This window comes from Tauraco erythrolophus, chromosome 7 (assembly GCF_009769465.1).
Source record: "Tauraco erythrolophus isolate bTauEry1 chromosome 7, bTauEry1.pri, whole genome shotgun sequence".
NCBI classification, from domain to species: domain Eukaryota; kingdom Metazoa; phylum Chordata; class Aves; order Musophagiformes; family Musophagidae; genus Tauraco; species Tauraco erythrolophus.
In genome coordinates this window covers 62,724,820-62,746,228 of record NC_141471.1, presented here as the reverse complement: position 1 = coordinate 62,746,228, position 21,409 = coordinate 62,724,820, and the positions used below count along the sequence as shown (strand labels likewise).

At 43.6% G+C, this 21,409-nt stretch overlaps 1 protein-coding gene across 5 annotated transcripts in view; it reads left to right on the top strand.

Annotated features, from left to right (window-relative positions):
- TNS3 (tensin 3) overlaps positions 1-18,304 on the top strand; it is a 251,267-nt gene extending 232,963 nt beyond the window's left edge. For all 5 annotated transcript variants that reach the window (XM_086614502.1, XM_086614501.1, XM_086614505.1 and 2 more), the window contains 10 exons: positions 504-1,153; positions 1,812-1,898; positions 4,550-4,681; positions 7,517-7,612; positions 9,668-9,745; positions 11,436-11,513; positions 16,232-16,400; positions 17,377-17,445; positions 17,584-17,610; positions 18,160-18,304. In XM_086614502.1, the coding sequence (XP_086470628.1) occupies positions 504-1,153; positions 1,812-1,898; positions 4,550-4,681; positions 7,517-7,612; positions 9,668-9,745; positions 11,436-11,513; positions 16,232-16,400; positions 17,377-17,445; positions 17,584-17,610; positions 18,160-18,304 (1,531 nt within the window). The remainder of the gene's footprint in view (positions 1-503; positions 1,154-1,811; positions 1,899-4,549; positions 4,682-7,516; positions 7,613-9,667; positions 9,746-11,435; positions 11,514-16,231; positions 16,401-17,376; positions 17,446-17,583; positions 17,611-18,159) is intronic.
- Positions 18,305-21,409: the final 3,105 nt, after the last annotated feature.

The following is a 21,409-nucleotide window of genomic DNA, read 5'->3' as shown; positions in this document are numbered from 1 at the left end:
CTTTGGTGGCAGCCATGGCTTAAGAAGCTCTTGCCTCCTACTGCTCTTTTCCAGGCAGCACTGCAGCAAACTGTGTGGAGATCTCCAGGACCACTGCATGTGAAGCAGTGCTGTGAACAGCCTCCCTGAATTGTCTCCTATTAAAAACAACCTTCTAGAACAGGAGGAAGGAGGAGAATTTTTAACTCCAATTAATTTGTTGGCCTGGTTCATAGTGCGGACTCAGAAACTGTCCCATCAGCGTGGCTGGGTGGGGGGTGAGATGGGGCAGAAAGTGATGACCTACGCTGAAGACGTGAGCGGTCAGGGTGGGGCTGGAATCTCCCCATCAGCTGCATCACCAGGTCCAGCGTGTTGTCCAAGATCACCCTCAGACATTGTCCTGGGTGAGGTGATCCATTGATTGAGCTGATCGCTGCAGTATGGGCTGTACAGTGACGTTCTGAGGGAATGATTTTTCCGTTGTTTTATTTTTGTGTTCAATTCTTGGCTTGTTTTGACAGCTCTTCTGCAGCAGAACGTCCTGGGCTTGAAAGCAGCCCCAAAGCTCCCCCGTCGCTCCAGCTTCCCGTGGGACACAGCAGGCTGCCGGGAGGTTACCTCGTGCCCTCTGAGTTTTCACACGCCGTGCAAGATGTCTCTCTCTTGTCTCATTTCCAAACTCCAGGACTGCAAGTCGTCACCCTGAGCAGCCTGGAGAGTCCACCAGCAGAGCCACAGCAAGACCCTGCTGTCAGCAGCAGTGCCCGTGCCTACCTGAGCTGCAGCAGGGCCACCGTGGGCAGCAGTTCCCTCCCGGAGGAGAAACCAGCTGCTTTCCTAGCCAGTACTGGCATCTCTTCTAAAAACATGAGCTCGTCAGTGGCAAGTGCTGAGGACAATGGCTTTTTGTCGCCAAACTTTCTTACAGTGGCCTCGGGACACGGTAGCCAGAACAGCACAGTTCAGCAGCACCACGGAGGAGGAGGGAACCAGCATGCTCAACCGCCTCTTCCGGAGAAAAAGAGGTCCTCTGAAGGAGACCGTTCCTTTGCCTCCGTGTCACCTTCTTCAAGTGGCTTCTCCAGCCCCCACAGTGGAAGCACAATCAGCATCCCCTTCCCAAACGTCCTCCCGGATTTCTCAAAAACATTAAGCACTTCCCCAATGCCAGGTGGGTTCTGTGTCAGAGAAACGCAAAATACGTTAGATTTTATATGGGTGTATAAAGAGCATTTAGGGGATTTTTACAAGGGGCGGAGGGTGAGGGGAAAGCAGTGGAGGGAAAATCGCACAGAGGACTTGGAATGTTTGCAGTAAATGGCGCCAGTTCACTGGCGTTGGAGATATTATTGAGGGAACAAGGCTGCAGAATTCTTTCTGCTCTTCCCTACGTGTCAGCCAAGGGCAGCTGCTTTTTGAACTGCCAAACCACGAGGAAGCGGTGTGGGGTCCAATTTCTTGCAATAAGATCCGGCTTCTCTGCAGAGAAGTCCCGTCTAGACTTGTGTCAAGAATACTTAAAAAGGTAGATGTGTATTCACTGGACCCCATTAAGAAGCTTTGTATTTTATCCAGCTTTATAAATGTAAGAGTTTTTCGTATTTTATGGGTTTTGCAAAATGAAACTTTCTGAAATGCTTTCAGAATCTTAGCTTATACACCTCAGTGTTATGTTTGCTGGTTCTGAAACAGTTCAGAGTTTCTCTAGATTGTCCTTCTAATAATGAGTTTTTTGAATAGCTGAGGTGATTGGAAGTTGGAAAGAAAAATGAAAAATGGGTTTGTTTTTCAAAAAATTTCTTGACCTTCTTTTCCCATTTATTCCACAGAAAACACAGCTGATAAACACGTGACCGTAAAATTTGTCCAGGACACATCCAAGTTCTGGTATAAGCCAGATATTTCAAGAGAACAAGGTACATCAACTGATAGGCATTCTGGCATATTCATTCACAGAAGGGCTAGTTAGTGAAGTTTCCTTAGATTGTTTTGATGCACACCTGATGTCTAAAAGAAATACAGTAAGAAATATAAAACCTAGAAGGGCCACAGATAACCTCACTTAATTTCTTTTGTCCAAAGGCTGAATTTGAGTGTGGAGGGCAGTCAAGTGGTCCTTAAAAAATATTTGGTTAATCAGACCATTTATTAGCCTAACAGAACTAGTTGCAAAGTCATTTAAGTCTGTCTGTGGTAGCTGCTTCGAATGTACTTCACTGAGAAGCTCCAGGTTTTGGAATGGCAGACATAGGTGATGCAATACCAAACAACTGTCTGCTCTCAGAAACCTTCTGAGTACAAGTGTGCTGCTCTGGCATGATCTCAGCCACGTGTGTTTCCCTGCCCAGACGATAGATTGAGAGATGCTGAGAATAATTCAGAGAAGAAATCATTAGCCAGAAGTCATCACAAAAGCGTCCTCACCTGCCAGTTGCTCTGTAGCCTGAATTTCATCATCAGCTGCAAGTGACCTATTTCTTAAAGGGCAGGAATATATACAATATATACAATGCAGATGCAGTACGTCTGTATGTATAGAATGAGATGGAGAAAGCCTTTACTGTGTGTGTGAAAACGTAGACATAGGAGCTCAATACCTGTCCCTGCCACAATGAGTAAGTAAAGCACACTGGGTACTTTGCAAATGCTGTTGGTCTGTTGGTCCTTGTGTCCGTACTGCGATGTCTAGCTACACTGAATTGTATTTAACGAGTTGTGGCAGGATTTTAAACTGGGATTCTTAAAATGCAGGTGTGGAAAGGGGAAAATGACGCGTTAGTGCTGCATTGGGAAGGAAGTTCACGCTAAGGGGCTACAGGAAAGCTGGAGAGGGGCTTTGGACAAGGGTGTGTAGTGATAGGACAAGGGGTGATGGCTTTAAATTGAAAGAGGGGAGATTTAGATTAGATCTAAGGAAGATATTTTTCACTCTGAGGGTGGTGAGGCACTGGAACAGGTTGCCCAGAGATGCTGTGGCTGCCCCATCCCTGGAAGTGTTCAAGGCCAGGTTGGATGAGGCTTTGAGCAACCTGGTGTAGTGGAGGGTGTCCCTGCCCATGGCAGGGGGGTTGGAACTGGATGGTCTTTGAGGTCCCTTTCCAACCCAAGCCATTCTGTGATTCTGTAAATCAAAATAGCCTTCAGCTGCTGGCAGATGATGAATTGCTCTGTCTGTTTAGTTCATGGTTTCTCAAATGATGAGGATGCCTCTTATAGTGTAGCAGTAAATATGAGCCCAGGGGAATAAAGATTGCAGAAAACAGGTCATTAATTAATCTTTGGATCCCATTTTACTGGTTCTTTCACTCCAGTCCCCTTCCCCTTGGCTGCTCCCCACCCAAAATGGTAACTGAGTTTTTAAATGTGCAAAAAAAATTTCCTGACTTGATGCGAGTCCAGAGAGGGGAGGTCCTAAAGGAGGTTTAAACCTAGCTGCTTGAACAAATGAAAAGAACATCTTCCCAGCGTTTTAGCATGCCTCTTTTCACCCTACCAAGTAAAATTCCTTTTAAAAAGTGTTTTAAGATACTGCTGCTGAGGAGGGGGAGCAATTGTTCTTTTTTACTGTGCTTAATGGACTACTCCTGTGACAAATTATTACTGTCCCCCTGCGGACCTCGAAGTGTTGTGCGAATACTGCTGAATTGCAGGGCTTTTTTCCTGGGAAAAAAAAAAAAGAGTATGTTTGTGTTGATGTTGTAATCATTGCTCAGGCCTTGCAAAATACAACTTTATGCCCCATATGCATAATTTCTGTGTATACAGTCAGTTTAGGACTCTAATTTGGGCTTTTTCCAGGGTTTCTTTGAAGACTTGCTGGTCATTAGAAATTTTGGCAACAAACACAAGTATTTCCAAAAAGTTTAAGGGAAAGAAGAAGAGGAAAGTACTAAGGTTTTAAGATCAATCATTAGATGAACCTTTTGTCTTTTTTCAAAGTGAGTTTAAGATTTTGGGCTCATAGATTTCGAAGTCTACAGCAGACTCGTGCAAAGCAAGAGCAGAATATAGATGTAGAATGTTTCAGTGCTTGGACAGTCGAAGAGCAAATATTCACTTACATCCCTTCCCTTGCTTTAGTAAGGGACTGAGACTGCTTTGCAGGGACAGAACCTCAGTGGTGGATGAAAATGGATCTGCTCTGCCTGTTGGAACTGCATAGGGAAGGAAAAACAGTGCTGTCTCATCAGCCTGGGAATTACAGAGAGCTGTGCCCTCTCTCATGCTTCTAGCAAGTTGACAAAATGTAAGCAGGAACCAGCTTGCTCTTGCACTGGAAGTAGGAATTCTGGTGGGACCTGCACGTCCTTCTCAGTTTAAAACTCAATACGGGTCTGTGCTTCGGACTCCTCTTGAAATAAGCATCTGTGAGATCTGCAGAAGACGTTTCCACTCAGATCCCCCAGATACGCTCAGTTGTACTCCGTTCCACAGCAACGGAGACAGAGAAAAGGATCTTAATTTCCCTGAGTCTCCTATTAATTATAGATTTGCACTTCTGTACTTTTCGAGTGTGTGTGTTGTTCTGAACTGTTTCTCTCTCTCTCTTTCCCGGAATCCCTTGCAGCCATTGCTGTTCTCAAGGACAAGGAACCTGGGTCGTTCATTGTTCGAGACAGTCATTCTTTCCGAGGAGCCTACGGACTAGCGATGAAAGTTGCTACACCACCTCCTTCTGTGCTGCAGTTAAACAAGAAAGGTACTGTATGCCTGCTGGCTGTTATTTAACGAGCCATTACTGGGTAATAATCTGGAGGAATCCTCTCTCTTCTAGTAAGTGCAACTGGAATTACAGGCCGCGTTTTGGATCTTGTTAAGTGAGACTGGATAAGATGTCTGTCGTACTTTATGGTTTCACCGTGGCTTGTAAATGCATGTTCATTGTGGCTGTCCGTGTGTTGTACCTTATCAACCCAATAGAAGACCAATGTCATCTCAGTATGGGTCCTCCCTAGCAATCAGAAGTCGGCACTGGATCCACATACCGCCATGTAAAGCTTTCTCTAGGTTGGAATGTTGAATATTTTTGACCCCGAGGTTTTGGATTGAGACAGGTCTACGTTAAATATAAATCTGAGGAGGTTTCCTAAGGAAATATGGTAGTTGTTTAAGAGAAGTGATGAAATACACTTGCTCTCCCAGCTTCAGTGCCTACATGGATAACTCGTACCTGATAGTTGTGAAAGGTAAAATGAGAAGAACATACAGAAAGCATTAGTCAATGTACGGAAACTCAGCAGCCAACATCTGTAGTGTTCTTGGCCAACCCTTTGTGCAGCTACAAGGGTAGTGGGGTGGTTTTGGTTGCTGCTGTTTTCCTTTTGCAAAGCTTGTTATGTCTTATTAGCACGTGCTGCCTGGTGAGGTGGGCAGCTGAGATCACAGGAGAGCAGTGATTCCTAGTGTCGTGGTTATGGAAGTGTGGTTTTTTTCTGTTGGTGGTTGGTTGGTTGGTTGCTGTTGGTTTTTTTTTAAGATTTCATGCTTACTCTGGGGCAAGGTTAGCAGTCCACCCCTATTACAGTAACATTTTCAAATTCTATACACATAGTCTGGTATCTTGAGGCAATTTCTAATAAAAATTTGCCACACAATCTTTCCTCCTGTTGCCAAGAAACGTCATAGATTCATAGATTTCATAGATTTCTGGGTTGGAAAAGACCTTAGAGATCATCCAGTCCAACCGTCCCTAATCCCCCATTAAACCATATCCCTGAGTAGATCATCCACCCTATTCTTAAACACATCCAGGGATGGGGATTCAACCACCTCCCTGGACAGCCTATTCCAGTGACTGACAACCCTTTCAGAGAAGAAATACTTCCTAACATCCAACCTGAATCTCCCCTGACTAAGCTTATACCCATTTCCTCTTGTTCTATCGCCCATCACTAATGTAAAGAGTCCTTCCCCCACCTCCCCACCGTCCCTTCTCAAGTATTTGTAGGCTGTAATCAGGTCTCCCCTCAGCCTCCTCTTCTCCAGGCTAAACAGCCCCAACTCCCTCAGCCGCTCCCCATAAGTTTTATTTTCCAGCCCCTTGACCAGTTTAGTTGCCTTTCTTTGGACGTCAGCAGAACCTCTGCAATGTCTTATTTAATGAAGAAAATGGGTGCACTGGGGTGGTGATAGCAACAACAAAGAGGCAAATGGAGAGTGGCTATAGGTGTTTTTAGTAATCTTTTTCCATTATCAGACCAATGAAGTCCAGGAAGATGTGAAAATGCAAACTCTACCAGCCTTCAAGAGCCAGTTTGTTAGTTGTACCACAGGCAAGTGGTAGTAAGAGAAAATTTTAGCTGAGACTGTAGCATGTTTCCACTTCTCGCGCTGTGATATTTAGCTTTTTTGTTTCATCCCAGACGGCACAAATTTGTTCAGTCTCCTGCAGGGTTTCTTGTTCCAGGCTTCCCCTTCCCCCATACCCTGTAGTAATTTGGTTTTTAATATTGGGGGAGCATAACAGCAAACAGTAAACTGTGTAAAAAGGTGATCTTTGCAATATTTGCTTCGTAGAAGTTTCTGCTGTCCAGATGAATGTATTCATCTGTATTAGCCTGAAAGTCAACCCTTGATGTTGTGGGTTTGCTGGACTGTGGCTGATAGATCAGAGTCAAAGGCAGCGTTTGTGTTTGTGGCTCTTTTGTTAAGATTTGAATGGCTGGGGAGCTTTGCCCCGTTGCTATGAAATAACCCTTTAACTCCTTGGAGAGAGATTGAGTTTGTAGTCAGGTGTGAAATACTGTGAACCAGTCTTTCAAGAAATAATGAAGTTGTCTTAATTCCACGTGCACATATGTATATATATGTTTAAAAGAATGCTAAATCTCAGGGGAATTTTTATATGCCCCTTGGACTTCGGATCTCCTCTTTACATCCGTTTAACAATTTTGGTTTGTCCTAGATTCCTGAGAGATAAAAGCTGTCTTTAAAAATCTGGTGAAACCTGAGCGTTTCATGTAATTGTTTTCAGGAGCAAAGGCTTAGTGTAAAACTGCAAACAGTTTAAAACTTAAAAATTCACTGTGAGACTTGACATGTTACCTTTGTGTACCTAAATCTTCTGTTGTTTTAATCGGGAGAAGTTCTGTGAGCAGAACTGTCACTAGAAATGGGAGTATTTTATCATACTTTTGCTCCCTTGTCACATAGGATACAAGTTCTTGCAATGGGCAGGTGCATCAGAATTTCTAACCGTTCGTTTTCCAGATTCCTGTTCCATTTTGGGAGCATGCTCGGACCTTTTGGACACCAGTGTATATTTGGAAGTCAGTCACTTGTAATTATAAAACCTTTTCCTTTTGGTTGTCTAAAGTGAGCTGTTTGCTTGTTTGGGTTTTTTTTTTTGCAAAATGGCCTTTTAACTACAGCTTGTAACCTTGCAGCAGAGCAGGTCTGATGTATTCTTTGCATGCTGTGTATAAAACATTCGGTGGCGATGTGGAAAACCACTTCACAAAGACCTGCTAATTTGTGAGACAGGTGTCTGCTCATTGCTTCTTTTCATGAGCTTTCTTTCTCTTTCTCAACGCAGTTGGAGATTTGTCAAATGAACTCGTAAGGCATTTTCTGATCGAGTGCACTCACAAGGGGGTGCGCTTGAAAGGATGCCCGAACGAACCGTATTTTGGTAAGTACTGTGCATCACAGAAAATGGGAACAGTTTGCATTTGCCAGAGTTTATTATTTATTACTATTTTATTGACTTGGTTGGAGTGCAAATGAGTGAATGCTTTGCTCAAGTCCCAAGGATTTCTGTAGGAACCCGTCCTAAGGGTATAGATGCCTTGTACACGTTTACCTGAAGTGCACGTGCAGGGCACTCTAGCACAGACACACGTGACCAAGCTTCAAGCTGTCGAGCTTGTGTGCCACTGCCAGTGCTGTTGGAGACGGCTGAGCTGGCTGACTGTTACAGGCCTCGTTGATTCAGGGTCTTTGCCTTATTTTGTCCTGATGCCTCACCCTCACCACAGGCAGTGCAAGAGGTAGGTGGTGGAGGGCGTATGGTCGTTATAGAACAGTTCCTCTGTGCTGCTCCATCCCTCTCCCTCTGTCTCCCTGCTGAGGTGTGGGCTTTCCCCATGGGCTGCCATCCTTCAGGAAAAAAGTCTGCTCCAGCATGTGCTGTCTGTGGACCACGGTTCCTTCAGGAAATGCCTGACTGCTCCAATGTGAGATCCTTCACGGCCTGCAGGGTGGGGGATGTCAGCTTGCGTGCCCGGAGCACCTCCTTCTCCTCCTCCTTCTCTGACCGTGGTGTTCCCTCTGCTGTCTCTCACCCTTTTTGTTCCCTTCTTGTCTCTGTGTGGCCTTTTCTGCCCTTTCTTAGATACGCTTTCCCAGATGCCTCCCACCAGTGGCTCAGCAGTGCCTTGCAGTGGGTCTGCTGGAGCCAGCTGTGCCAGCATGGGGCAGCCCCAGCTTCTTCCCACAGAAGTCACCTTCCAGCCCTCCCACCCTCTGCTACCAGCCTTGTCACACACACCTAGTACACCCGTGAAAGGGTCATCTACCATAAAACGAACAAGCTTAAAATGACAAATCCACTTTGAAGTAAAGGTGGATTGAATTTTGTCAGTGTTGGGCGTGTGAGACTTACTTCAAATCAGGATTTTTAGCCCAGTGCTACCTTGATCTTGAAGTACCTGTTTATGGCACCTGTGTCGCCCTATTCATCATTTAGTTTGAGCCTCTCCTCATCTTTCCATGTGTACAGCCGCAAAACTGCTTCGCAAAGCTGGCACTTGCATGGATAAGACAATGAAGGACTAATAGTATCCCTTGATCTTTGCGTTTCTTGTAAGACCCTTGCAGAATTGGGTCACCTTCCCATTTCGAAGACGTTTTTGATGGGCTGCAAAAATGAGGGGTTTTTTGGGTGAACTGTGATTTTTCTCGAGCGCGTGATTATAACTTTCAGTGTTTGTTAGTAAATGGAATCGAAGGGTGGGTTTTTGTACAGACAGACTGATGAACATGACACCTTCCTCCCACTGCTTATAGTCTCACGTGCTAGTGTCGAGGAAGACTAATGATTAATTATTTTAATTAAGCCAAGTCCAAATGAGAAAAGCGACTTTGAATAGAAAAGAATAATTTAAGAGACTGCTGCGTGCATCACTGCTGCATTGAATGGAGGAGGTTTTATCTAGAGCATCTTTTATAAGCACAACATAGAGGTGTGTGCAGACAAAGCACGAGGCAGTGGAGACCAGGTGGCCAAGAGACAGAACTCCTCATGCTTTCTCTGCCTCGTCGCATGACATTGACCCCTTGTGCTCTTACCACCTTCGTAAGGTTGCACTGCATTTGTTGTACCAGAAGTGGAGGGCATTGAAAGTTATTTACTGACTTTCATACGTTATTGGTTGTGTCATTTTTGCGCGTTCTCCATCTGAAGCAAACCATTTGTTTAGGTTAGGATTTAAGCAGGGAAAGGGAGCATATGATTGTGATTAATGAGTTCAAGTACATCCAACTGGGACAGTGCTGGGAAACATGAACACACTGAAGTTGACTGAAGAAGGTCTTGGCTTAGGTGCCAAGAGAGTATTTTTAAAGGAGGAGGGGGGTGGGGAGGCTCCTTGATCTGTAAAATACTTGGGAGCCAACACAACTGTTAAGCATTCTTGTCATCCACTAAGTTAACTGTCATGTCTTGTTACTCTTCTGACCTTCACAGGGAGTTTGACAGCTCTGGTGTATCAGCATTCCATCACCCCACTGGCCTTACCCTGCAAGCTCCTCATCCCAGACAGAGGTATGCTTCTTAAAGTACAGAAGAGATGTACCCGAGCAAGCTCTGCTTCCAAGTGCCAATGTCTGAAGGCAGGTGAACATGTCACAAGTTGAGATGGAAGGAAGAATGCACAGGGAAGGAAGCTGTGTTTTAAAAGTGGTTCTGCAGTACTGCTGACAGCTCGTACCTAATCCGTAGCTGTGAGCAGACTAGTGCTGGGATATTCCAGTCATAAACATGGAAATCTGCACAGCGATCTAGCTTGTAGGAAGACAAATGGATGTCTGAGACACGAAATGACGCCCGTGTATGGTTAGATGTTACCACTCATTCGGGTCTGGGGGGCAAAAGGGCTTTAGGGAAGGCAAGTAGGTAAAAAAAGGAAAAAAATCAGAAGATGCCCTGAGCGGGACACTGGCAGGAAGGAAGTAGCAACTTAGACAGGTCCAAGTGTTGCTTAAGTCGATGATCAAAAAGCCTGTGTTGCACCAGGGGACTGCAATTCTAATTTTGGCTCTGGTGATTTCATAAACCGCTCTGAGACAACAGCAAAATGTGGCTGTGCTTGCCCCGTAATTCAGTTCTCTGTTATTCTCCCCCAGGAAGTTAACACCAGATGTATTATTGAAATGTTAAACATTCTTGTGGTTTTCTACTGAGCTCTTTAAACTTTTGTTTAAAGGCCATATGCCAGTGTTCAAGCACAGCATTTAAATTATGCAGATACATTAATGAAAGAATTACAGCACAAAAACATGCTATGGTAGATGTGACCAGAGATGTCTTTATATGGCAAACCAGTGTGGTGGATGGGCTTGTTCTCCTTATCTTCCTCTCCTAAAATGGAAAGCTCCTTCTGTTCTGGCAGAGGTGCAGGACTGAAACGTTTACCTTGTCCTGCATAAACATACCACAGTGAAATTTTGGATTTATTTTTCAATAAGATTATCTTCTGTGGTTAATGATTCTGGACACAGTGCGTGGAGTATTTAAAGCGTACGGATAACTCTGAATAATGAGAATGGTGTCACACGTGGTATCACTGCTCTGTTCCGTTGGAATGCATTCAAAGACAGCACGCATCAGTACGTGAGATCTTTCTACATGCATTTATCTAACTGAAATAACATACTGACGGACAGTTTTCTCCCTGATTTTAACAGAAGATTGGGAGGCAAACATTCCCCTGCTGTCTTACTAGTTCACGTTTGTTTTCTACATAAGTGTGAAGAAAGGAGGACTAGGTTGTCATCTTCTGAATCAAAACACAATTAATTGATTTCATCATGGAAACACAAAGCCTTTGTGCCTAAATTAGTGTAAACTTTATAAATTAAGTGAGATAATTAAAATTGCACTCTTTTAAAAATGTTGAGGTTGTAATGAGGGAATATAGCTATTAGTATTGTTCTAATGTGACATCATGAGCATCCCTGCAGCATATGCTATGTAGTTATGTCTTTTACTGGGAGGAAATAAAGGTTGAAGGTTTGAGCATCCTTCCTGCAGCACTGGAGGCAAAAAAACCTGAGGCAGCACAAAACCCATGTGAGTTGTTACAGTTGCAGATATAAGATTGTTTCGTGTTTCTGGCCAAGAGTTGTCCAGTAGATAAGATGACAGTTGCAAAAGCTAAAGTCATACTTGACCATGTTCTTTAATTTGTCGATTCAAGTCCAAACAAGACATGGACAGTGTTTTCTGTTTGCAGATCCCTTGGAGGAGATAGCAGAAACTTCTCCACAAACTGCTGCAAACTCAGCAGTGGAGCTTCTCAAACAGGGTGCAGGTCTGTTAAACTTTTTCCTTGCATTTGACTGTCACCAAATTTTGTATCTTACAGGCTGGGAGAAGCTGAAGCTTAGGCTGGACTGGAGGATGTTAAAAGGGAGCAGTTAAATGCAGAGTGCTGTTTAGCAGTGTGAAGGGCACTGTGAGCATATGTACCAAGTTCTTTCTGTTTTCTGCAACCAGCTCCTAAGTTCTACAACGCTGTGTTTGCTTTCCAGTCGTGTCTCCCGTGGGAATATGAGGCACACATAGGTTTGGTTCAAGCGCGGCAGTTTTTTAGCAGTGACATTGCTTTTACAACTGATGAACTTGGAGAAGATATTTTGAACCTGTGGTTGCAGAGGTTTGTGAGCTATGTCTGAGGTCTGCAAAAGGCAACTAAGGGAAGAGTTCAGCAGGATTAAATTCTCAGCGTAGGGGTCAACAGTACCACTGGAAAATGCTTACTATCCCATCAATATGAAAAAAAAATTGCCCTGTGCTTCATTGATGCTGCATGTTGTTAGGAAATGCCCAGTGTCTTTTCCATTGGATACTGTTTTATGGATTCTCATGCATACTGCAGCACCTGTTCTGGCAAGTTAAGTTGTCACACCTCGAGCCTGTCGATGTGACAGAAGAACCCTGGCAGGGTTACCTCCAAATGACGTGACGCTGTGCGTTGGCACTGTCGGTATCGCTCTCAGACGGAGGTATTTTGCAGCAGCTGTGCAGAGACGTGCTCTGCTTCTCGTCTGCTTTGTTTGTGTGCAGCTCATGCGGAGGCACCCTGTGAAATAGCCTGGCTGACAGTGACATCCTGACCCACTGTTACTGGACACGGTGGCCTGAGTGCCCCTTCAGGCTGTCCTCAGCAGGAGCACAGCCGCTGTGTCGCTCCCCTGCACAGCGGGCATGCCCCGGGTATCCTGTCCGTGCCCTCCCGTGAGCCCTGGCTTTCAAACTGCTGCAAATTCTCCCCAGGATCTATCTGTCCACCCGATTAGTCCCATTAGAGCCAGGGAACACGCTACGCTTGCCGCTCTCCTTGGAGTTCAGCCTGCTGCTGGAGCCACGAGCAAAAGTGCTGTGGCCAAGAATGCCACCTCGTTGCCCTCACCCGTTTTGGGGCACTTCCAAAGGGGGCGGTTGCCGAGCTGAGCAGCCCTGGAGAGAAAGAGTGTTGCTCCTGGCTTGTGCAGCAGTCTGCTTTGACTTAAAAATTACAGCTTCGAGTGCTGTCATCAAGCAGGAATGTGTGGCCGAGGCAATGGCAAGCCTGGGCGAGGCGGTGCCAGGAGCGAGCACGTGTTGGACTCTGTCTGCCAGTGCTGGTGGTGGTTGTCGTGGCCCACAGGGGGAAAAAAAAAAACAAAAACAAAAACAAGGAGAATGACTTTTTATGGAGCTTGCCCTCTTGAAAACCCAGCAAAAGGGGCATGTGTTGTCTTTTGAGAAATGTTGGGTTTCTCCTTGCTCAGGCAAGGCTTTGCAAAGAAAAAGCAATAGTTTCTAACTTCAGTTGGGGCAGTAGTCAGGTAAATCCTTACGGGGGCTGTCACATAATAGATCGTTTGGGGAACTCTCCTCAGCTAGGAGAGATTCTCAGAGGGTTTTTTTTTGCCTTGATACATCATTTCCCACTGATTTTCCATGTTTCAGGCAGAGACATTCAAGTTGTGGCGTTTGACACTCGAGTGCAGACTCGACACATGTACATTGCTTCTTTTCCAAGTGTCTGAACCTGTGTGAGCACCTGCAGTTTAGTCAAAGCAGATGCACTTTTTCTCTGCCCTACTTTCCCCCTACTTTACAGTAAAAAAATGAAGATGTGTTTTCCTAGAATGATCATTTTTTATAGCTGTCTGAAAAACCTCATGAGCGTTTCCAGTCATTGCCTAAATGCAGAAACTGACCAGAAATCTTTTGCTTCCTGGAAAGTGGCAATTGAAGATTAGAAACCATGTCGAAAAGTGGCTTTTCCCTAGAACAGATCTTTCTTTATTAACCTTCCTGTTCATCAGCAAAATTTTGTGCCCCAAATAAATCTCAGTTCTTCGCATCCGTTTCCACAAGTACAGCCAAGGTACTAAGCATTTTGAGCAAAGCACGTCCCCAGTCTAACAGCAGAAGTGGCCACGTTGTGTATCTGTTGGTGGTGCCATGGATGTGACCACAAAATGCCCCCTGTGGCAAACGAGAGCAGCAGCATTGCACGAGACACCCAGGTGTTTTCCTTTTGTTCTAGCCTTGAGCGTGGTTTCCATGGGATTGCTGTCATTTGAGATCCCATCAGACCACGCGTGATGTTCTTCAATGAGAAATCTTTCAGCCTTCCTCATTACCTTTCCTTTCCTGTGATCTCCTTTTTAAGATGACATTTTTGCACTTTCCAGCACTTTTGGAAAAGATTCCATTTATTACTCTTCGTGCTACAGAAGTAGAGGAATCTCCTGTATTTGGTGACTGCTTTGGAGCTATCACATTGAGAGCAATCTAGACAAAACGCTTGGCTATTTGAGTTTAGAAACAAAACCTGGACACACAGTCTGTTGACATCAGTGCAACTGTGTGGCAGAAGAGGAAGGGAGACCCTTGGTCTGGGTCTCAGAAGTGGTGACCAGCGTGGCTGTGAAACACAAGGCAAGCTTCCTGCGGTGGGAAAGGCTCCCAGGATAACGAAGAGCCTTAGATGTCTACCAAACACACACAGTAATGATGTGAGAAGAGGAGAGCTTATCGTTTGGAATGTTATTTACGGTTTTGGATAGACGTGACAGAGAGCTGTTCAGCAAGGAAGGCCTCATTGAACTTGACATTTGTCGTCTTAAATCCCTCTCTGTAATTGATTAGTAATTGATTAATAATTGATTCAAACAAAGATTATTGAAACTGCCACGCTAATGCTCAACTTTTACACTTACAAATCAAATAAATCAAGTCTCTGGATCCCTTCTTTCACTGACGGGCTCTGGAGCTGGGAGGTATTGGGCTGATCGTCGTGCTGGAATCAAACTTAGGCTTTTGCAGTCATTAACTGTACGATCGCGTGGTCGTTCAGCCGTGTGTTTTACCTAGTTGCAGGAGAAAGATTGAGTCGGGTCACAGAACAGCCGGATGAAAAGAGAATCTGTTAGATGTCATTTGATCTTTGCTTTCATAGTGAGGTTGGCAAGCCAAGCTAAGCTGCTGAGCAAATGAGATGTTAATGAAATGTTAGCATGGTAATAATGTGTACGTGTCAGCTGCCGGAGCTGTAAATTCTGTCCTAGGTACCTACACAAATATTTTTGCAGAAACGCAAAGGCTGTTGGTACCGGTGTTAAACTACAGATGTGTTTCATCGTTCTTGCTCGTGCTGTAGAATAAGAGGGCTTTTCAGTTTCAGAAATGTTCTTAATCTGCGTGTAAATTCGACTTTTTACCACAGTCCCAAAGTATTTAAGTATGTGAATAATTCTATTACTACTATATAATAGTAATAATAAATACTATATAATGGTATATGGCTCTGCTACCATGTGGTACTATGTAGTATTATACAGTACTATACTACTACTATATAGAATCATGGAATCACAGGATGGTTTGGGTTGGAAGGGACCTCAAAGATCATCTAGTTCCAACCCCCCTGCCATGGGCAGGGACACCCTCCACTACACCAGGTTGCCCAAAGCCTCATCCAACCTGGCCTTGAACACTTCCAGGGATGGGGCAGCCACAACTTCTCTGGGCAACCTGTTCCAGTGCCTCACCACCCTCAGAGTGAAAAATTTCTTCCTCATATCTAATCTAAATCTCCCCTCTTTCAGTTTAAATCCATTGCCCCTTGTCCTATCACTGCACATCCTTGTAAAAAGTCCCTCTCCAGCTTTCCTGTAGGCCCCCTTTAAGTACTGGAAGGCTGCTATATAAAATTATATAGTGCTATATAATATTAGTACTTCTTTTCCTGGTGCTCACTGCAGATTTGGTGAGAGACCAGGTGAAAAACCAAACTACTCGGTAGCCTTAGAAACCCAAGAACTTCTCTTTTGTAGAGATAACTTCAGGAATTACTAATATCTCTAGGAGAGGAATGGGGCTTTTAAAAATAAGCGCACGCTGAGGTAAAGGATAGACCTAAAAATACGTGAGTCAGTCATTTTGCTCAATGTGGACGTTGTTTTGTTTGCCCTACAGTCGCTAAACATACAAAACACTGTGGAATTAATGAGAAGCGAGCTTTGCAGCAACCGTCAATTCTTTACGGGGTGAAAATGTTCTTGTCTTGCAAACAAGTGGTTTCCTTTGAATATAGTTTAAATACCATTTGAAAGCATAAAATGTGTGAACGTATGCTGCAAAAATGTGTATTTTCTTATTGGCTGCTGTAATTGTTCTTAAAAGCAAAATATCTCCATTCTTTCCCCTCAAGAATGCCTCTGCTGTCGTAGTACCTGGGAGCGACCTCTCTCTGCTGCTGTCTTGTATTTATTTAAATTTCAGGATCTGGGTGTGATAGATAAATACAATCATTGGCTTAAACATAAAGGTAGTAAAAACCAAGGGACAGCAAAAGGCCTGTGACCTCCAAAATTGTAGTCTTAAACTTTGATAGTTTGCTGCCAGTCTTCCACGTTTGCTTTACAAAGGTGGAAAATTTACATTGTGTGTGGTTTCTTTCAGAAAATACCTGTTTGCTTGCTTGCTGCTGGATAGTGACCTCTCAGAGTATTTTCTCCTCTTTCATTACAGCCTGCAACGTTTGGTACCTGAATTCAGTGGAGATGGAGTCGCTCACGGGCTACCAGGCAGTACAGAAAGCCTTGAGCCTGACGCTGATGCAAGATCCTTCTCCCATCTCAACCGTTGTCCATTTCAAGGTGTCTGCGCAGGGAATCACGTTGACAGATAACCAAAGGAAGTAAGCAAAAGCGGGATGGGAAGGGAATAGCCAGCAAGCGCTGGCTGCTGTTGATTTGATTTTCCTAGTCAGGTTCTGCAGTCTGTGTCTCAGAGGATAATAGGATTGTCTAAAGAATGGCAGCGACAGTGTCAACTGTACTGACACAGTACTGGAAAATGAATGTTTGAAGCTGTGGACATTACTTCCACATGGCAGCTTTTACCTCTGGAAAGTCACTTTGCCGTGGTACTTTTTTCATCGTTATTGTGCCTTATAAAAAGGGAAGATAATGGCTTTGCCAGCTATTGATGCTCAACCTATTGAATGAAATAACGGTGTTTTTCACCACTGTCACTGAACAGAGTTGGCCTAAGTGGACACCGTGTATCTCCAGTGTCGCCTGTAAAACACCATGATAAAAAAGTTAATTTAGATTTGCTTTGTACTGAATGCTATGAAGGCCACCATGCAGTCTTCAGATTTGAAAACGGACAATAATGAAGGAGGGACAAATGGGGATTCATTATAGGTTAAAAAAAAAAAAAAAGCACTAGGCTTCTTAATTCCATGGGATCTGCAAGCGTTTATAGGACATCGAGGACAAAACCTTAAATTATAACGCCTAGGAGTGCTTATATTTTGAAACTTAATATAATCAAATTAGGTGCAAGTTCCAAGAAGTTGCATTTCCCACTGACATAGTATCTAAATGGCCAGTTTTTAGAAAAAAATATATTTCATACTTCTAGTTCTCTTTCTGAGCTGGAGACTCAGTTTTCTTTTGGTTTAAAAACTTGATATGACTATACTAAATATGGTTTTATTTGGCTAGAGCAGTCCAGGTGGCTTTCAAAGTCACTCAGAGATAGCAAAAGGAATATATCATCGTTATTAAATTTAGATGAAATATAATTTATTTTTCAGAGCTGTTTATTGTTTAAAACTCTAAGCACCTTACCTACTCCTAAAGCTTGTTTTATTTCTTCTTATCCAGACTCTTTTTTCGGCGACATTATCCAGTCAACACTGTTATTTTCTGTGCTTTGGATCCACAGGACAGAAAGTAAGGAAGACAAACGGTATTTCTAATACTTTGATTGTATTGTTGATCTACAAAAAAAAACTAACATAGGTTTAATTTTTATTTCTTCATTCTTTTTGTTTATTTTTTTTGTTAACCGCTTTCTTAATGGACAACCAGATGGATGAAAGATGGCCTTTCTGCAAAGTAAGTGGACACCTGCCTGAGTCTCTTTTAACTGAATGTTTTAGGAATGTTATTACAGCCATCAGTTTCTTGGTGTTCTAAGTTATCTTTGCCTGGGATGTAGGAGGGAAAGCAGCTGTTCAGAGACAAAAGTCTCTCTCCCCACTGTAATTAGCCTTTAGTTCCTTCTTCTGCACCTCTGCAAGTCAAGGCTTAATGATGTGATGGTGAGATGCCTGGAGCCAAAGCTGGCATGGTTTATTTAGGTTGCAGGTCTGTGATTTGACAGAAGTTTCAGAAATGAAAACTGAACTGTTTGCTCCTCGCTTTTGGGTTCCGCTTGTCCAGCAACACTAACACAAGCTTACTTGTCTCACTTAGGCTGGTAGCTTAAAAAAAAAAAAAAAAAAAAAACAAAACAACAACCAACCCACACATGACACGTAGATGAAAACACTCCTGGTAACTACTGGAGTAGTGTCGTTACAAGTCTTTGTTGTGCTTTACGAAACGAGGCAATGTCTGTCTGTCTGTCTATCCTCTGATGCCCTGTGATTGCTGCCCTTGCAGAGTGTTCGGGTTCGTGGCCAGGAAGCAAGGCAGTGCCACGGACAACGTGTGCCACCTGTTTGCAGAGCATGACCCAGAGCAGCCTGCCAGTGCCATTGTGAACTTTGTATCGAAGGTCATGATCGGATCCCAGAAGAAGATCTGATGCCTTCCCGTGCTGGACTCAGAGCTCTTGGCTGAAGGGAAGCACTGCGAGAGGGAGAAAGCCTATTCAGCAGCAGCGTCTGAACCTCACCGTTCCCAAAAGGAGAGCGGAGGGTGGTCTGTCTGCATCGTGTTTGCAAGAGTTCCGCCTTTTCTCTGGAGATGCCTCTGACTTCACACAGCATTATTTCTTTGGTTTTCTATCCGAGGACAAAACAAAGAAGCCAGGTGCCACCCAAGCCCACGTAGCCTGTACCTGAACGAAGCATGAATGAAAAACTTTTCTCCTGAAGGGTTTCTAATACATTTTCACGTGCTGTTTCTCATCATTTATTGGAGCAGGAATACTCACTAGGCTGTGCTGCTTTTTGTGCAGAAAATGTTTTGTGTAACCTCCACAAAGACACTTGCCATAGTTGCATCAAGGGTAGCTCGAGGCCTTGCAAACGTGCTCTTAAAGAGAACAGTGGGCCGAGGAAGACTGTTTGCTCTTCCCATCGTCTTTGTGTGGTCAGTGATGGGAACTGGATGGAGAAAGGGGAAGATGTATGTGAAGAGAAGGTTCGTGCAAGTTGATTTCTGGTAAGACAGAAGCGGCCATGTGGAATATTCAGGGAGATTGCTCTGTTTTTAGTGGTAAGAAGGCTGGGCTGTTTCAGCCCATTTTAAATAGGGGAGGAGTGGCAAAAACCCAAAAAAGGTTGCGTGGAAATATACGCCGTCGTTGGAATTTTTTGTATTGCTATTTTTTTATACAGAGAACTAAGTAGGAAAATTCTGTATTTAATAATTACAGGATAAAAATGAGGGAAAAGCAGAGAAGAAAATGCTATAATTTATGTATTTTTACCTGTGCTGGATTATTTATAGTAGATCTCAGATCTTGGTATTTCCTATGGATATTCTTAAACTAGACCATTGTTGGCCTTTGCCTCTTTAGTGCCGTTTTTACCTAAGTGAAAGTGTGTATAGCCTGTGCCTTGCTGTAGGCGATAGTGTTTTGCCTTACAGGAACAAGATAATTCCCATTTCCTGTCTCTGCCATACTTGTGCTGGTAGTAACATTTGTTCCTCTGCCTAATACACAATTATATTTGTGGAGTCTTTTGGTCCCCTTTAGATTGGAGTTTTGGCGATTTTATTATTTTTTTTTTATCTATAGGAACTATTTTTGGTTTATATTGTTTTTTTTTAATAATGCATCGAGTCAAGAAATCCAAAAGGGCATGGAATTTATTTTTTTACTCTGTCCTATTTCTTGAGAGCGTTCATGTCATGATTTCTACAACCAGCACACCTGTACGTATCTCTGTATCTTTCCAAACACATCGGTGTTCTCAACGCGGAACAAAGCGCTCGGTAGCTTGGCAGGAGAGTGATACAGTAGGATACAGCGGAGACCTTCACGAGGAAGGTAAGCTGCCGAGGCCTGCTGTGTAATTCTTCCCGTTCCCTCCAAAAAGAGCAGCACTAGACCCCCGTGTCAGAACTGGTGGCAATAAAGCAGCTGCAGTGTGACAGCGCTGAAAAGTTTCATTGCCTCTAATTCTTTGACGTGTGGCTGTTGACATCATGTTAATAACCTGAGGAGTAAAATGATTTTATTTGTGCAGAATTTGGCACGGCAATGCATGAGGCACTGGATTAACTAGTGACTGAACCCGCTTGGAGGATTTAATCCTTTTATCCACTTTTCCTAAATGGTGGTGAGGTGGAATGGGAAACTCTGGTTGGGCTGTTCCACCAATTCGAGCTACGTTTGTCCTGTATAAATTATTACCCGTTTTTTATTAGCAGCTCTCTTCCTATTTCCTAAAGAATCGGGACCATAGAAACCTTATATCCAAACGTTACCGAATTATTTGCGCAACAATGAAGTTTGTGTAAAGAACTTTTAAAAGGTGGGAGGGAGGAGAGGAAGACAGGGAGAGGGAGAAGAAAGATGAGAAGTTTCGTGTATTTGGACCAGGAAGCGGTGTATTAGTAGCAGTGGGCATGGGATGCGTGGGCATGGGATGCGTGTAGGAGGGTGAAGCAACCCAAAGCGCAGTAGCTACCGTTGAAGCAACAAAGGCAAGTGCCTCTGCTCAGTACCGAATAATTCTGTTCCGACACAGGTGTACTACTTAAACGCTGTTTATGTACCATCCAAAAGAGAATGCAGTTCCGCCTTTCAGGAGCTTTGATCCTTTCGGAACAGGAGAGGACAAGTTTCCTTTTAAGAGGCTTCAAGAACCCAGTTGCCTAATTGAGTCAGCCAGTTGGAGCCCAGTGGATTTCCTCAGCTGACATCTCCATTAGATTTAAGTCTCAATTAGATTCAAATCAGATGCCTTGCAAGCATTGAAACGAGGAGGAATTTTTTACTGTATTTTTTCACTTCTGTAGATGATACTTAAATTTTAGCGTGTCTCGTTAGACACCAAGTGTTAGCCTGTGGGCTGAAAATAAACCATCTTTTTCCCCCCAACATATTATCATTCCAATTCAGGGCCTTATTTTTTTATTCCTTGTGCTTTCTTAAGGCCTGCTGAATTCAAGAGCGTAAGGAATTGAACGGTGACACTCCCGGTGGTGTTTCCTGGGAGTTTAGCTCTACTTGGTAAGTGGGAAAAAAAGAAGTTGCCCTGTTTCTAAGGGAGATTTTCTCTTACGCGTTCCTTTGGATGGTATATTGCCACGTGCTTTTGCTTTTGAATGAATTAAAAAAACGCACGAAGCAAAATAGTTCAGTATGTACCATTGTGTAGCGTACGTAGGAGGATATTCACGGAACATGTTCATGGCAAATCCAAGACTAAATAGTTAATACAGCACTTTCTTCCAAGATTTTTCGTAGATGTGTATATGCAGTTTGGTAACTAATGGCAGCAAGTTGACACATGTATTTAGCCAGAGTCCTGTTAACCTGCTTAGTAAATGTACTGCTATAATCGTACAGTGTTAAAGTACAAAAATAATAAAAGCCGTGTTTTTAATGAAATGATTTCCGAGTATCCAACAGTATCATTCAAAATTTAATGGTTCCTCCTTGGATTTACCTGCTAGTGAAAATTTTTGCCTTTTTTTCTTGAAACTGTAAAGAAGCATCAAAAGGTCTCCGATA